This window comes from Octopus bimaculoides, chromosome 24 (assembly GCF_001194135.2).
Source record: "Octopus bimaculoides isolate UCB-OBI-ISO-001 chromosome 24, ASM119413v2, whole genome shotgun sequence".
NCBI classification, from domain to species: domain Eukaryota; kingdom Metazoa; phylum Mollusca; class Cephalopoda; order Octopoda; family Octopodidae; genus Octopus; species Octopus bimaculoides.
Window position 1 is genome coordinate 12,620,022 of NC_069004.1, and position 18,314 is coordinate 12,638,335.

Sequence of the window (18,314 nt, forward strand, 5' to 3'; positions counted from 1 at the left end):
TATATATATATATATATATATATATATATATATGCAGAGAGAGAGAGAGAGAGAAAGAAAGATGGAAGGGAAGGGAGGGTGGGAATGCCAAAGACATTAAAACGTCTGATGTAAAATAAGTTAGAGTGGAATTGGTGGTCCCAAAAATGCCTCTACCAAAATGGCTCAACCAAAACATCTCAGATCCCAAAAATTTTGATGACTGATTACTGTAAAAGAAGAAATAATTCATTTTTTAGGATGAGTCTTCCATTTTATTACAGTTTATATGAGCCAAAGAAATATACACACCTGCATAATAAGGAGTAAAACAGGGGGTTTTCAATGATTTCGAAGTGTTCGTCTCTTTGGCAAAACCAAAATCTGTTAATTTCAATATACCATCTTCAGAATTGTTACTGTACAATAAATTTTCTGGCTGAAAATATGGAAAGGAAAATACAAATAATATTTTAGAATATTTGTAATATATTTATCAGTTTGTCGCAGTTATAGAAAAGTAAACATGTGAACATTTCTTGCATATTTTGTTTGGTAAAAGTTAGTAATAGTTTTACTGCCAAAAATTGTTAGCAATGTCTTTACTGCCAACAACAATTAGTGACTGTCTACTGCCACCGACAATTTGATGAAATTTAAAGACACAGACAATAATTTGATAATGATGATAATAATAATAATAATTTATTTCTTTATTGCCCACAGGGGGTGGCTAAACATAGAGGGAACAAACAAGGACAGATAAAGGGATTAAGTCGATTACATCGACCCCAGTGTGTAACTGGTACTTATTTAATCGACCCCGAAAGGATGAAAGGCAAAGTCGACTTCAGCAGAATTTGAACGCAGAATGTAAAGACAGACAAAATATTGCTAATAATAGGCAATACATCCTAAACCATTATTTGAGTGTATATAACTGAATTATACAATCTTTGGCATATTCCTCTCTCTCTCTCCATGTATGTATGTATATTATGTGTGTGTATAAGAAAATGAGATGACAAAGGATTAATGAATATGATGTGCAATTTTTGAAACTACACTTCCTATTCAAGGCTCTGATGAAGCTATAAGGTGTTACTCAGGCACTCAACTATGAATCCACTGCATCTTGTAGCAGAAACAGCTGTAAGCTAATGAAGTTCATAACATAATCGCTTTATTCTTTTGTCACCTTATTTTCTTATTAGCACTCTGTACCTGACTAATGCTTCATTCTGAAGCATATATATTTTGAATTCTACACCAGGTTTCTCAGTTTCTCAATACCTAAGTGAAATATTAAATATATATATATATATATATATATATATATATATATATCATCCATCATCATCATTTAACATCAGTCTTCCATGGGTTGCATGGGTTGGATATTTTGTCAGGAACTGGTAAGCCAGAGGACAGTGCCTTGTCTATTGTTCAATGCATTTTAAATATTAAAAAAATTCCAAGACTTAAATCTAACGATGCTGTTTTGGTATTGACTGGAAGAATTTTGCAGGATTTCTACGACGTTGGAATATGAAGAAATGAGTTTATGATGTTAACATCTACGTTTTACTTCAGGGAAATCTTTACAACAGGAAGGACACACTTTACTGCATAGTTTGAGGTAGTCAAATAATAGGATACAGCTAGACAAACACCAGGAACCATCGGGAAGGCCATTGGTTAAAACAACAACCTTCATTTTGAAGACAATAACACACCACTAGAGACATATACATCACTAGATACAGGCGCACAAACACACATACATTACTAGACTTACATACATCCCTACACACACACCTCCATAGACAAAAATATATACATATATCACTAGATACATACACATACACAGATTAGAAACTGGATGTGTTTGTTTACATCTGTTCTGTTCTAGATACAAAGTCACCCTAAAATAGTAAAACGATCAGGGGCCAGCTGTATTTGTTTATATAAACCCCTCCTCTCGCAACCACTCTGTTGACACTATTCTTTAATAAACTGAAATTTTCCATTAACCCTTTCGTTAACCAACCCGGCTGAAACCGGCTCTGGCTCTGAGTACAAATGCTTTGTTTTCATAAGTTTTTGAATTAACATCTTCCACCAAACCTTAGTCACAATTTATGTTGCTGCTGCTGCTCTAAGTGTTTACTCAAAAATAAACATGACTCAATGTTCACTTCTGAGTGAGTATTATTAGATTTACATGATCTAAACCAGTTTAGATTATGATAATGTAACAAATAGAATTATTATTATTATTAGAGATAATAATAATAATAATAATAATTGCACTCATGCAGTACCAGGCAGTGGCTCTCATGGCTTTTGATCTTAACTGATTGGAAGTGTTATTATGTACATTGTTTTGTCTTGGGATAAAAAGATGGGCTACAGCAAATATTCTGCTCAATACCAAAAATTAGCTTGTCAGTTGCTTGATCTTGACCAGTTAAGCATGTCCATTAGTGGCTGACAATATGTGCATCTCTGATCATGAGCAAAAGTAGTGAGGGAACCATGTGTCAAGAGGAATTCTTTGGGGTTTGAATAATGGGTTCATCATCCTTAAATAAACCTTATTCAGGGACCTTTTGAGCAGGATGGGCTACTCAACCTGAAGAAAATTCTAACTGGGTCCCACCTGCGAGGTCATGTGCTGTTTATTTTGATATAAGATCACCATTTACATTATTTACATTTGACGGATATTCGTCCTCATCTTGTTTGTTGTTAACACAACGTTTCGGCTGATATACCCTCCAGCCTTCGTCAGGTGTCTTGGGGAAATTTCGAACCTGGGTTCTCATTCCTATCGATGTTACTATTATTATTATTATTATTATATTATTATTATTATTAATCAGGTCGCTGCCGTGAATCGAACTCGGAACCTTGGGGTTAGTAGCCCGCGCTCTTAACCACTACGCCATATGCCCGTGGGCAATTATGGGGTGAATTTTAAGGTTTATAAATCTATTATTTTTCTATCCTTTCTCAATACCAGTATATCAGCCGAAACGTTGTGTTAACAACAAACAAGATGAGGACGAATATCCGTCAAATGTAAATAATGTAAATAATTCCTCATCTCTTAAATATAGAACTGTATAAGATCACCATGTCGTGCACATATGGTTGTGATGAGTGTGTCTGGTGTACCCTTAGATGGGTAGTCATGATAGTTATACTGGGCTTCGTATATTTGTACCCCTGTGTCACTTTGATGGCATGCACTGCTCTCTCACACAATGATGATAATAATAATGATAATAATAATAACATTAATAATAATAATAACAATAATAATAATAATGTGGCAGAGGACTAATTAGCATAGACCATTGTATAATGAGTGAAAGGAAAATGCTTGCCAAGTATTTGATAAATAGTGATGAAGACCTGCTGCAATATGCCACGAAAGATATGGGTGTAAATGCAGATGAAATGATGGGCAAGGCAGAGTTTAACCAAAGAACTGAGAAGAGAAAAGAAGACCTTTTTGAAATGAGAATGCATGGGCAGTTTGAAAGGAATACACAAGACGTTAAGGGTAATACAGCATCGTGGGCATGGCTTGAGCGAGGTGATTTGAAGCATACCACCGAAAGCCTGATCATTGCTGCACAAGACCAGGCTCTTGCTACCAATTCAGTGAAGTATAACATCTATAAAACTTCTGACACCCAGAAATGCAGACTCTGAGGAAAGAGTGTGGAAAATGTGACCCACTTGGTAAGTAGATAGAGCCTTGCACAAAAAAAATACAAGCGCCACCATGATAAAGTGTGTGTGTATCTTCATTGACTCTTGTGCTGTAAATACCAATATGAAGTAACAGAGAACTGGTATGAGCAAGTACCAAGTAAAGTTATGCAGGAAGATGGAGAAGTAATGATACTCTGGGACTATGATTTTCAGATGGATAGTGTAATCAAACACCGTCAGCCGGATGTTGTCATATTGAACAAGAGAGACAAATACTGTCAGATCATTGATGTAGCCATACCAAATGACATGAATGTTGTGAGTAAAGAGGTTGAAAAAAATCATCAAGTACTCCAAACTGAAAGAGGAAATGGCAAGACTGTATGGAATGTGAGAGGGTAATGTAAAAGTGATATCAGTGCTGATTGATGTGTTGGGCTCAATCCCATTGAAACTTCAAGACTTCTTAAGGCAACTGGGAATCCCATGCAAGATTGATGTCTTGCAAAAAGCAGCTTTATTGGGCACAGCGCACATCTTAAAGAAAGTATTATGTGTCTGAGGTCCTTGTTGTGACTTAATAGATGACTAAAGACTCCGGTGCATTTTTACCTACACTGTGTTACAAAGGAATAATAATAATAATAATAATAATAATAATTCTGTTCTTTGTAGTCTCATGTGATAATTATCAATACTTACAAAATTGTTAGAAAGATAATTGATTTCAGTTAATGAAGTTTTAATAAACTTGTACTTATGAGTGTATTATGCCTTATGAGTGTATTAGGTAGATGAAAACTGTGTGGAAGTCTGTTGTAGGTGTGTGTGTGTGTTTGTTTACTACCCACCAATGCTTGACAACCAGTGTTGATTTGTTTACATCCATATAAAATAGCAATTCAGCAAAAGAAACAGATAATATAAGTACCAGACTTAACAAACAAACAAAAAAAAACTGGGATCAATGGGTTTGACGAAAACTCTTCAAGGTGGTGTCCCAGCATGGGCACAGTTTATTAACTGAAGCAAATAAAAGATAAAAGATATATCTCAACAAACACAGGATGTGTGCAGCTGGAATGTCACTCACCCTTCAGTCATTATTTTTCCCACCCCATCATCCACCCACAGCCATATCACGACAATACTGGCTGTGAGGTAGAGGTGGGCATGGGTGGCCTGTTATCTCAGAACAACAAACACAATATTTCATAACAGAAGATAAAAAAAAAATTAATTTCTTATTATGATCCATGTGTGAGATTATTAACTTGTTAGCATTCATATTATTGTCAAAATTAATGCTTTTTTATTTACATTGCTTTGAATTAATCATGCCTTATCTTGTAGCAATGAGATTTTGATGAGGTAACTGTTAATTCTTTAGAACGATATTGTAGGGTTGGTGTGAGAGGCCAAATCTGGCCAGTTTGAACCTAAGGCAGGTAAAATATTTTTGAATTAATCATGCATTATCTCGTAGCTTTGAGATTTCGATGATGTGATTGTTTATTTTTAGAATGACATTGAAGGATAGGTGTAAGAGACCAGAACTAGCATGTTTGAACATGGAACAGATAGACTATTTAGGCCAGACATGACCAGTTTAATTGCCAAAAGGTTAATAATTATTATCAATTTATACCATGTTATAAACTCTTCAGCACTTGAATCGGCCATTTGACAGAGTAATCTGAATGCTAGATAGCTTATCCTCATTTCATCATTTTTTAACCCTTTATTCTTATAAACCCTTTAGCATTTAAACTGACCATGTCTGACCTAAATAGTCTATCTGTTCCATGTTCAAACATGTTAGTTCTGGCCTCTTACACCTATCCTTCAATGTCGTTCTAAAAATAAACAATCACATCACTGAAATCTCAAAGCTATGAGATAATGCATGATTAATTAATTCAAATCAATGTGGATAAATAAGCATTGCATTTGACAGAGAAATCTGAATGCTAGAGAGTTAATCCTCATTTCATTATCTTTTTAACTTCCACTTTTCCATGCTGGCATGGGTTGGATGGAGTTTATCGAGGCAGATTTTTTTGTATAGCTGGATGACTTTCCTGTCACCAACCCCTCACAGTTTCTGAGTCAGGTAATATTTCCCCCCTGGTCAGACATGTTCTTGCAGAATATTGTAAACAAATGACATTCATTTACAACAATCACACAATGTGATGCCAAGACAAGAAAAACACACACACACACACACACACACACACACACACACACACACAAACACATACATGATAGGCTTCTTTTAGTTTCTTATTTCTTTACTGCCCACAAGGAGCTAAACACAGAGGGGACAAACAAGCACAGACAAAGGTATTAAGCTGATTACATCAACTCCAGTGCGTAACTGGTACTTAATTTATCGACCCCAAAAGGATGAAAAGCAAAGTTGACCTCGGCGGAATTTGAACTCAGAACATAGCTCACCACCCTCAGTTCTTTTAGTTTCTGTCTACCAAATCCACTCACAAGGGGCTGCAGTAGAAGACACTTGTAGTGAGATTGAATTGGAAACCATGTGGTTAGGAAGTGAAGTTCTTAAGCACCGAGCTACCTAGCACACACACACCCCTGTGATTAACAGCAGTGACATATAGTGGGAGGAAAACTTATTGGATTCTAAATAACTTCTTTCATTTAAACAGATTAAAAGCAAAACAAAGAATGTGTTTCTTAAAACAAACAAGTAGGTTTTCAATCTTATCTTCTTGCTGATCTCATCATAAAAACAAAATGGATTACTGTCAGGAAAACAAAACAGGAAAACAAAAAACCTTTCTCTACAGATAACAACAGCAACAACAACAAAAGTAACAATGACCTAACAACAAACAAGATAAAGAGTGGAAAACTGTTTCTTGTTTATTAAATATTTTTTATTTACGAATCTTTTTCAATGAAATGTTAAAATAAAATAAGGCTTTATTATCATTTTGTTGTTGTTGTTAAGTCTAGAGTGGCTTTTGATTTGAACAAACCAATGAACAAAGGCATTCCAGTCGTGACCACCCACATTTATAAATATTAACTTCTCATTTCCAAACTATTTACTTCCACAAACAAAACTAAGAGTTTTTCAGTGAAAAGTACGTTTCAATTTATTTATTGAAATTAACTTCCGTACCAACATGGAAGACGTATGTTTAAATGCGATGATGACGACAACAATGATGGTGACGAGGATTATGATGACAATGACAGTAATGATGATAATGATGATGACGATGAGGAGGAGGAAGCGGAAGCCTTTTGAGAAAAAATCTTGAATGTTTTTAAATAATAATTAACCCATTCCATTATACAACAGAGGCAGCAGAGAGCATTCATATATTGAACCTGTTATTACTGATAATCAATATTGATTTCTAAAACAGGTTCACCAACTACCAATGTACTGACCCCCACTATTTAACTGGTATGTTATTCTATCAACCTCCAGAAAGATTAAAAAAAAAACTCAAGCTGACTCTCATAGGATTTGAACTCTGGATGTCAGTAACTATAACTAAAAACTGGTGGTAGCAATAATAATAATAATCCTTTCTGTTATAGGCACAAAGCCTGAAATTTTAGGGGAGGGGACTAGTCAGTTACCTCAACTCCAGTGTTTCACTAGTACTTAATTTATCGGCCCTGAAGGAATGAAAAGCAAAGTTGACCTCGGCGGAATTTGAACTCAGAACGTAAAGATGTACGAAATGCTGCTAAGCATTCTGCCAGGTGTGCTAATGATTCTGCCAGCTCGCCACCATATTAATAATAATAATAATAATAATCCTTTCTACTAAAGGTACAAGGCCTGAAATTTGGGGAGAGGGGACTAGTTGATTACATTGACCCCAGTGTTTCACTGGTACTTAATTTATTGACCCTGAAAGGATGAAAGGTAAAGTTGACCTTGGCAGAATTTGAACTCAGAAAGTAGTGATGGCTGAAAAACTGCTAAGCATTTTGCCTAGCGTGCTAATGATTCTGCCAGCTCATCCCCTTAATAATAATAGTAATAATAATAATAATAATAATAATAATGAGTCAATATGGAGAAAAAAAATCATCTGTGAAAAACACATACAGTGAGACATACATACACACAGATACACACAAAGATGCATACACACACGTACAAATATGTACACACTCAGACAGAGACAAGGTTAAATTGTTGATAAGGTAAAGTGTCATCTGGCCAGAGTCATTCTGGATAGCAACACCACCACCAACAACAACAACACAAAGTGTTTTGTAAACAAACAAAAAAGAAACGAGAAATAGGAAAAACAGGTGGAAGGTTTCATAAGTCACACACAACGAACTGTTAATATTATTGACAATTAAATACAAAGACATTGGTATTTAACATACTACAGAAGGTGGGGGCCACTTAACTTCCTTGTACATATATACTTGAGGTTTAATGTACCAAATAGGAGGGGAGAGATACTAACATACCCGACCTACGCTTACAATACTAGAAGGTTGAACATAAATTGTGGATTGAAAACACTCAGTAAATAAGCATACTTCCCAACGACATGGTTCTGAGTTCAGCCTCACTGTGTGGCATCATGGGCAAATGCTTTCTACTATAGCCTCGGGTCAACCAAAGCCTTGTGAGTGGTAGAATTTAGTAGAAGGAAACTGAGAGAAGCCCACCATCATCATCATCATCACTTAACATCTGTTGTCCATGCTGGCATGGGTTGGATGGTTTGACCAGGGCTGGAGAGCTGCACTAGGCTCCAGTCTGTTTTTGGCATGGCTTCTGTGGATGGATGCCCTTCCTAATGCCAACCACTTTACAGAGTGTGCTGGGTGCTTTTCATGTGGCACCGCACAGGTGCTTTTACATGGCACTACATGGGTGCTTTTATGTAGCGTCACATGAGCATTTTTATGTGATGCTGCATAGGCATATTTACGTGGCACTGCATGGGTCCTTTTACGTGGCACAGACACTTTTATGTGACATAGCTCAGGTCAAACCGTCCAACCCATGCCAGCATAGACAACAGATGTTAAATGATGATACTGATGATGATGATGATGATGGTAATGATGATGGGCTTCTTTTAGTTTCTGTCTACCAAATCCACTTACTTTAAAAGGAAAGTGAGGGTGGAGAGGGAGGTGCTGTCCTCAAATGAATTTTTATCAAAAGGTGGGTGAGAGTTGCGAAAATGGCAAGAGTGGATAGTACCACTCTAAGTGTAGTCCAATGAGGCAGAGAAAAAGGAATTGGAGAGAGTATCTGTCCTTTGTATTCAGGGAGATCTTGGACGGAGGAGTTCCTTGAATAACCCAAGAGGTCCTCCTGCATCAGGAGGACCACATTACTGTCATTTTTCGTTACCCTTTCTCTTACTGTCGTATACTGTGTATACTTCCCTTCTTTTATTGCACACCGAGCATACTTTTCTTTTCCTTCTTTTTTTATCATTCCATAGAATGTAACCCCCAACACTCTATGTCTGTCTTTGTACTGTCCCCGCAACCCCATAACTTCACCCTGGTGGTAAATGAAAGAAATCATCATTATTATTATTATTATTACTATTCTTATTATTATCAAGGCAGCTAGCTGACAGAATTGTTAGCATGCCGGGCAAAATGCTTAGTGGTATTTCGTCTGCCGCTACATTTTGAGTTCAAATTCTGCCGAGGTCAACTTTGCCTTTCATTCTTTCAGGGTTGATGAAATAAGTAACAGTTATGCACTAGAGTCGAGGTAATCAACTAGTCCCCTCCCTACAAAAATTTTCAAGGCCTTGTGCCCAGAGTAGAAATAATAATAATTCTTATTTTTTCTGACCAGGCTCCCGTGGTTTTATGGGTTTTTCCACGTGTAACCTTTCCTTTTTCGAAGCGCCTCCCCCTTTGGGAGTTCTACTTATTTATTTATCTATTTATTTATCTATTTATTTATTATATCTTTCTCCGTTTTCTTCCTCTGTTTAGACGAACTTTCCTACCTTTTCGGACAAAACCTTTTGCAACCTTCGTCCTGTCTTTGTCCTTATATGTTTTTAATTGATATTAGCCCTTGTGGCCAATAAAACGAATTAATTATTATTATTATTATTACTATTCTTCTAATTATTATTCTTATTTTTATTATTATTAATGCAATGAGCTGTCAAAATTGTTAGCATGCAGGGTATGCATTGCCCCTCCGATGCCATTTTTTTAATTGTTGTTGTTGTTGTTATAATAATAATAATAATAATAATAACAATAATAATAATAATAATAATAATAGCAGCAAGCTGACAGAATCATTAGTGCACCAAGGAAAGCGCTTAGTGGCATTTCTTCCGACTTTACATTCTGAATTCAAATGTTGCCAGGGTCAACTTTGCTTTCCATCTTTTCAGAGTCAATAAAATAAGTACCAGTTGAATACTGGGGTCAATGTCATTGACTTAACCCCCTCATTTAAATGACTAGCCCTGTGTCAAAATTTGAAACTATTATTATTGTCGTCACTATTGTTTTTGTTGTTGTTTGTTGTTTTCGTAAGAGATAAAATCAAAGACAATCCTCTCTCTAAAGATATCAAAAAACAGAAAACTAAAAAGTCTATGAATGCCAGTGTCAATGGCAGATCTTATCTCCAGATTTTGAAATACTAAACAAATGACTAACAACAAATATGTTTTCTAGATAAACTTGAGATGTCTGTCCCTCTTCTATTAAAGCAGACTGAGGCATTTTAAACTCCTGCAGTACGATATGAACTTATAATTCATCAACACACAATAACTTGGGTTTCAGCAATAATTAGCCTTGGGCTAACTTTAAAAATTACTGCAACCAAGTGAGGTCTTTTAAGTCATATTCTGGAACACCTAGATCACTCAAGTAGGGAGTTATTGTTTACCAAAATATCTTCAGGTGTTGGTGGTTTATCTAGTAATTCTTGCACTTCATATTTGAGGCTCTGATGAAGCTGTAAGGTGTTTACTCAGGCACTTAACTATGTGTCCACTGCATCTTATAGCAGAAACGGCTGTAAGCTAATGAAGTTCATAAGATAATCATTTATCTCTTTGTCATCTCATTTTCTTGATGATGATTCCTGAGAGAATTAGGTACTTAAATAATATGCACCAGGTAGGATTATACACACACACGCCATCAACATTCAGCGAGCACGGCAGCAGTTTCATAGTCATCAAACAATGATAATCCAACTCACCTTAATGTCTCGATGAGCAATATCCATAGAATGTAGATGATCGATAGCAGTAGCAATATCTCTGATGATGGCAGCAGCTTCTACAAAAACAAACAATATTTCTCTTAAATATAAATGCTTAAACACAATAAATATATGCATGCAGTGGATAAAAGTACATACACACACACATACATAGAGGGTGTGGTGAATAAACTGTTGTTTAAATTTCGCAAAAATGAAAAATAACACTGACATCTCATTTTAACAGATATATTTACCAAGATTACATAAAAAATATCTTGAAATATTAAGGAGTAAATCTATTCAATAAAATTGCCATTGGCTTCAACCACGGCCTCCAGATGACTTCAGAATCTCCAGGACAAACATATTCTGAACCAAACATTTTTGAGAATGGAACAAGTTTAGAAGTCATTGATACCTTTGTTTACCTTGGAAGTAAACTGTCAAGAGATGGTGGTCTTGAACAGAGATATACTATCGAATAGGGAAGGGAAGTGTTGCATTTGGAAATCGTAAAAAGCAAGTATGGCGGATAAAGGTATTTTCCTGCAGACAAAAATCAGTGTCTATAAAGCATGTACTTCTTTATTCACGTGAGACAAGGACAACTTACAAGTGTTGTATAAAAATGCTGGAGAGATTGTTACACTAGTGGCACATTGTAACTAGTGTTATACCAAGTGTAATAAGTGGGTGCGGGTAAAAGGGGGGGGATTAAAGGCACATGACTCAGTTGTTAGAGTGCTGGGCTCACAATCAGGAGGTGTGAGCTTGATTCCCAGATCGGGCTGTGTGTTGTGTTTTTGAGCATGGCACTTTTTTGCTCAAGGTGCCATACAATGGGACTGAACCCAGACCATGTGGTTGGGAAGCACACTTCTTACCACACACAATCCCACTTGATAAATGACTATCATGGTGCTAGTTCTATCTCATTCATGGCGAAATCACCACACCCTCACTCACATTACAACAGAACCAGTCCTGTAACACTTGGTTCTTGTTAAATAAATTAATACATCCTCTACTTAATGTACTGGGCCTGTTGCTTTAATCATTAAATCATCAACATCCTGGGGCATCTACCACCTTCAGGAGTTTAGTCACTTAACACGAGGACATACTGTATTGTTCTTTATTCACAAAGTTATGTTGTTTGTAAACCTATTAATCATTCATTGAAGTGTTGTTTGCGCATCTAAAATTTCACTCATTCCACACATATTTGAAATTGTAGTGAATAAAATGTCCACTTGATAAATAAACCTTCACTCATGAGTACATCAAAACCAATGTCTCACCATTCAGCTGTGTCCTCTCTATCCCTTGTGTCTATCTAATATTACAACAGTCTCTGCCCCTTCTCAATCCATCACTAAACACTTTCTCTGCATCTTTCTAGAACAACCTCCTTCCCTATATCCCCCCCCCCCACTAAACAACTCACTTTCAAAAGATTTAACTCAGTGGTTCTCAACCAGGGTCCATATAAGATTTTACTGTTAAAATTAATCTGCAATAAAATTGGTTATACTTCTACAATGCACAAAGTATTTTAACAATTTTTTTTTATATAAAATTCCTAATAATATTTAATTATAAAAATATATGATTTTGTTTTAAATGGAGGTCCAGTGGAGTAGAATAGGAATCAATGGGGTCTGTAGGCAAAAATCCCACTGTTGTTTCCCAGTGTAGAAGGTTCAGGAAAACCTTCACACATTGACCATTCTCAATAGATTCTAAATATTTGAAGACAGCTCTTCTTTACTATATTAAATTATGAAGAGGTCAAGAAAGGCTGAACACCTCACACTTGCTAGGTATAGTTTAAAGAAACACTCAATCCATTAGGAATAGGGATTCCTTACCTTGTTCAGTAAATGCTGAATGTGTTCTTTCTTGGATTCTAGTAAATAATTCTCCACCTTTCATACTGCAATAGAAGAAGAAAAGTATTGAAGTTTATGTTAAATGTTGCTGGCATGAAGACTAAATCATTAATGTCTTGCTGACTAATTGACTGAAATTCCAGAATGTTCAAGGTTTCATTAGAAAATATAGTTAAAAGAAGATTAGTTCAAACATTAACGAAAACACAGGTCCATCTGGAATTGTATATGGCACACAGGCCAATAGGAATGATGGATGGCACACGGGGCCAATGAGAATAACATATGGCACACAGGGCCAATAGGAATTATGTAGCACACAAGGCCAGTAAGAATGACATGGCACACAGGGCCAGTAAAAATGACATATGGCACACAAGGCTAATATAAATGACATATGGTAAACAAGGCCAATAAAAATGACATACAGCACACAGGGCTAATAGAAATGACACATGACATACAGGGCCAATAGGAATGATATGGCACATAGGGCCTATAGGAATAACAAATGTCACACAGAGCCAATAGGAATGACAGGTATGGCACACAGGGCCACTAGGAATCAGCTTTATGATCAGAACCATCTACAATCTCTTTCCTATTGTCCCAAACTCTAGGACAAATGGGAGAAAAGACTGTAAATATAAGCTCTTCTTTGTACAGGGGTGGACAGACTGTAAGAGATAATGTGCAGTCGATGCTGTAAGGTTGTTCATTTGTAGACTTAAATAGTTGTAGGAAATTTGAAGTCAACGTAAAAGTAGTTCCAAAGAAAAATCAAAGGAAACATGCCCCACACCACCTTCTCTGACAATGCTACAGAATGGGAAATGGAAGTAAATTTGATGGAATTTCAAGGAGAGAGTAGAAAGCAATGAGACACATTCCACATCTCAGATTATGTGAATAAAAATAGAACAGGACCGAACTATGTCATTTGACTCTCAGATTAATGAAGAATTCAAAGTGGTTGATTACAGTGGTTGGTTTCACAGTTGGCACAATTTGGGTTAGGCTGGGTTGCTCGTCTGAAGTAACAAGAATGAGAATATAAGTGGAGGGAATGATGAATAATCTGATCAGAACTTACATAATTAGGGGTTAGAGGCTGAATAAGTTTGAGAACCCTTTGGAGGAGGTGGCAGAAAATGCATTAACTCTATGTCTGTGACAGGATGTGAGAGAAAGAAATCAGTTTATTCTGAGAAATTCTATAAAACAGCAATAAATCCAGTGATTAACTAAAAGCACACAAATTCAAAATCACAATAAGGAACCTGTCTATGCATACCAGTAATAGCAGGAGAATGTCTGGAAGAATACCAAGAAGTTGAGAATGAAAAAACTAATTTAGCAATCCCTTCTGCCAATCTTTCAGCTCTTCAAGTCCCACACAAGAAGTCTAAAGGCACTTCTTGTTTTATACAAATAGATGTTTTGATGAAAGCAGATTCTATTTAATATGCTAAATCACAATGTTTGGCTTAACATTGCCACAAAGTTAAATATTTAGAAATTAAATAACAGAAACATGACCAAGGAAAGTATAGCTGGACTATCCTAAACTATTTGCATTAGGAGAGTCACCTAAGTATGTAAATATGTATGTGGACACATCCTATGAATGTATCAGTTATTAACATTCAACATTAAGAAAAATTAATTAGCCATATTAACAGTATTCTTAACAGACCACACACACACACACACACACACACACACACTTCCTATAGAAAAAATAAAGTTAAGGTCTCAGTTTGCCATAACAGGATTTCAAATTCAGTTGTCAGACTTTTACCAACAATTAGAGATATCGGCAAAACTTAAGAACAGCTTCACAATATCCTAAAATCATTTTGGTTCCTGTTCAAGTTCTTAGTAAATAAGATATTTCCAGTGTGTCACATCCTTTTACTTGACAACACAACAGATTTAGGTGAACAACAATCTAAAAATAAAATCTCTCCAGAGACCCAACCTACTAGACAGAGCAGATAGATGACCCTCAATTCACATTCTACTAACCTAAGCAAGATAAAAGGCACCTGTAGGGTAGTAGGGATGTAGGCTTAGAATATTTGTGAAAGAACGACTGGAATATCTTTGAATTATAGTTCTGTGTTTAATGACGATCAACTTGAGAATAAACAAGAACTGCGCCGCCGCCGCCGCCACCACCACCAACAACAACAACAACTAGCTTGGCTCAAAACAAACAAGACTACAAGTAATGCCTACAAATTCCACCACCATTTCCCTTCTTAGCAGCAACACCAAAGACTATCAGGCACAACCATTCGCCACACTCAACACTATACACACACACACACACACACACACATACACATACAAATACACACATATTTTTTTTTTTCATTTTATCTAGTTTCAGCTCATGAGCTGTGGCCATGCTGGGGCACCGCCATTAATGGTTAATATTCATCTGTCATTGTGGACGAGGGCCAAAGATATCACACAGGAGAAGAAGATGGGTCGTGGTGCATCCAGCTGTGGACAATCAGGTCGATGTATGCTCAGAAGGTTCTGCCACAGGTTGGGAACTGGTGGTCTGCTGGGAATGAAGGCAAGGAGCTGACTTTGGACTCGCACAGCTCACATTTTGTTCATGTTCCTGCAATTCTATTCTGTTCATAGGAAGTGACACCTCTGTTGGTGCAGCTATAGCAGGCAGGGCGGTTTTGTGCTTACTGAAAGCACTTCAGTGAGGCCTTGAGCGTATACAAATACACACGTATACTGGTGTCACATCTGTGCTGGCACCACCATGTAAAAAGCTCCCATGCTGGTGCCACATAAAAAAAAGCACCCAGTAACTCTGTAAAGTGGTTGGCATTAGGAAGAGCATCCAGTTGTAGAAACCACATCTAAACAGACAAATGGAGCCTGGTGCAACTCTCTGGCTTGAAGGCTCCTTGTCAAATTCGCCAATTCATGTCAGCATGGAAAACAGATGTTAAATGATGATGATGATGATGATGATGATAGTGATGACAAGCTTCCACACCACACAGTTTCCGTTTACCAAATTCACTCACAGGGCATTGGTTGGCCCTGGGATATAGTAGAAGACATTTGCTCAAGGGGTTGTGCAGTGGGACTGAACCTGAAACCATGTGGATGCAAAGCAAGCTTTGAAAGTACACAGCTCTGCCTGCACCAGATAAACGTAAACCACTAACACACACATACACGCACACACATACACGCATACAAACACACACACACACACACACACACACACACACACACACACACGCATGTTCACACACAAGCATGCTCACATACTCACACACACAAACATACACTCACACACATGCACTCACACACAGATACAGACACACAAACACACACACATACAAACACACACACACACACAGACACACAAACACTCACACATACATACATACACACATACATGCTCACACGTGCAAACACACACACAGACATGCGCAGATATGTTAGTAGCCATTCTGGTCACCTGCCAATGCCAACACTTTTACTCTGAACTCCTGGATTATTTTCTATCTTATTGTTGATAAAGGGAATCTTTCCCTAAATATAACAGAACCATTAAATAACCTTTGTAAGGTAATACAATATCTTGTTTTTGGTTTTGTTTCATTGGTATCACCTTACATACTCAGCTGAACTTCTCACCTGCATTGCTGAAAGGTCTACTTATAAATATTTATATTATCATAATAATAATAATTATTATTTTTATTATTATTAATGTTATTATTATTAAGGTGAGCTGGCAGAATCGTTAGCATGTTGGGTAAAATGCTTATAGGCATTCGTCCATCTTTACGTTCTGAGTTCAAATTCTGCCAAGGTCGACTTTGCCTGTCATCCTTTCAGGGTGGATGAAATAAGTACCAGTTACACACTGGTGTCGATGTAATTGATTTACCCCCTTCCGCAAAATTTCAGGCCTTGTGCATATAGTAGAAAGGATTATTATTATTATTATCATTATTACTATTATTATTATTATTATTAGAGTGAAGGCGCATGGCTCAGTGGTTAGAGCGTCGAGCTTACGATCGTGAGGTTGTGAGTTCGAATCCTGGACCGGGCTGCGTGTTGTGTCCTTTCACAGTTCATGAAATAAGTACTAGTTATACACTGGAGCTGATGTATTCAACTCATCCCCTCCCCCAAAGTTTCAGGCCTTGTGCCTATAGTAGAAAGAACTATTATTATTATTATTATTATTAGAAAGCGAAATCGTCATGGCACCTGTGCCCAGCATCGCCTCCCTGGCACTTGTGCCGGATGGCATGTGTAACGACATTCGAGTGAGATCGTTGCCAGTGCCGCTGGACTGGCTCCTGTGCAGGTGGCATGTAAAATACACCATTTTGAGCATGGCCATTGCCAGTACCACCTGACTGGCCTTCGTGCCGGTGGCACGTAAAAGCACCCACTACACTCTCGGAGTGGTTGGCGTTAGGAAGGGCATCTAGCTGTAGAAACTCTGCCAAATCAGATTGGAACCTGGTGTAGCCATCTGGTTTCACCAGTCCTCAGTCAAATCGTCCAACCCATGCTAGCATGGAAAGCGGACGTTAAACAATGATGATGATGATGATCATCATCATCATCATCATCATTATTATTATGTTGATGATGATAACGATGAGTATGTTAATAAAGTGCCTGACTGTCAACTATGTTTCTAGATTCAATCCTACCGTTTGGAATCTCAGGTAAGAATCTTCTATCAGAGAAATTATTCTAAGAGTGTGTGTGTAGTGTACGCATTTGTGTACTTGTGCTTTAGTAAATCAGTGTAAATATATAGTAGTAGTAGTAGTAGCTACATCTCCAAAGGGACAGAACTCAATATGGTGAACTATGTCATTCACTGAATAGCTATCATGACTACAAATATATACATACAGATCAACAGACTGACGAACAAACAGACAGACAGGAAGACTGATGGAGAAGACCAGTGAAGTGAATAATTAGTAGTACTTAAGTGTGTTTCCTGAGTTCAAATATCACAAGGATGAACTCCATATGTAATGTATATGTGTGTGTGTCTGTGTGTAATATATATGTTAAATATCAACATTATACTGTAGTCGTAGTAGTAGCAACAGCAGTTGTAGTGATTATATAGGGCAAAACTTCAGGTTCAGCCATTTATAAAATGTATGCTACACAAAAGTAAAATGGAGAATATGTGGTAGTTCATGTTGCTAGTAATAGCAACTAAATCTGTTTCAAATCCCTCCTATATAACATAAATAGAAGATATATCAGACAATATATATATATATATATATATATATATATACATATATATATATATACATATATATATATATACATATACATACAAATATACATATATATACATATATACACACACACACATATATATATATATACACTTATACATATATATATATATATATGTATATATATATATATATATGTATATATAT

At 36.6% G+C, this 18,314-nt stretch overlaps 1 protein-coding gene across 1 annotated transcript in view; it reads right to left on the minus strand.

Annotated features, from left to right (window-relative positions):
• Positions 1 to 18,314, minus strand: part of LOC106882434 (MAP kinase-activated protein kinase 2) — a 137,901-nt gene that overhangs the window by 48,955 nt on the left and 70,632 nt on the right. Inside the window, exons 3-5 of the mRNA XM_052976307.1 lie at positions 12,811 to 12,875; positions 10,934 to 11,013; positions 292 to 418 (exon numbers count right to left, since the gene is read on the minus strand). Coding sequence (XP_052832267.1) covers positions 292 to 418; positions 10,934 to 11,013; positions 12,811 to 12,875 — 272 coding nt within the window. The remainder of the gene's footprint in view (positions 1 to 291; positions 419 to 10,933; positions 11,014 to 12,810; positions 12,876 to 18,314) is intronic.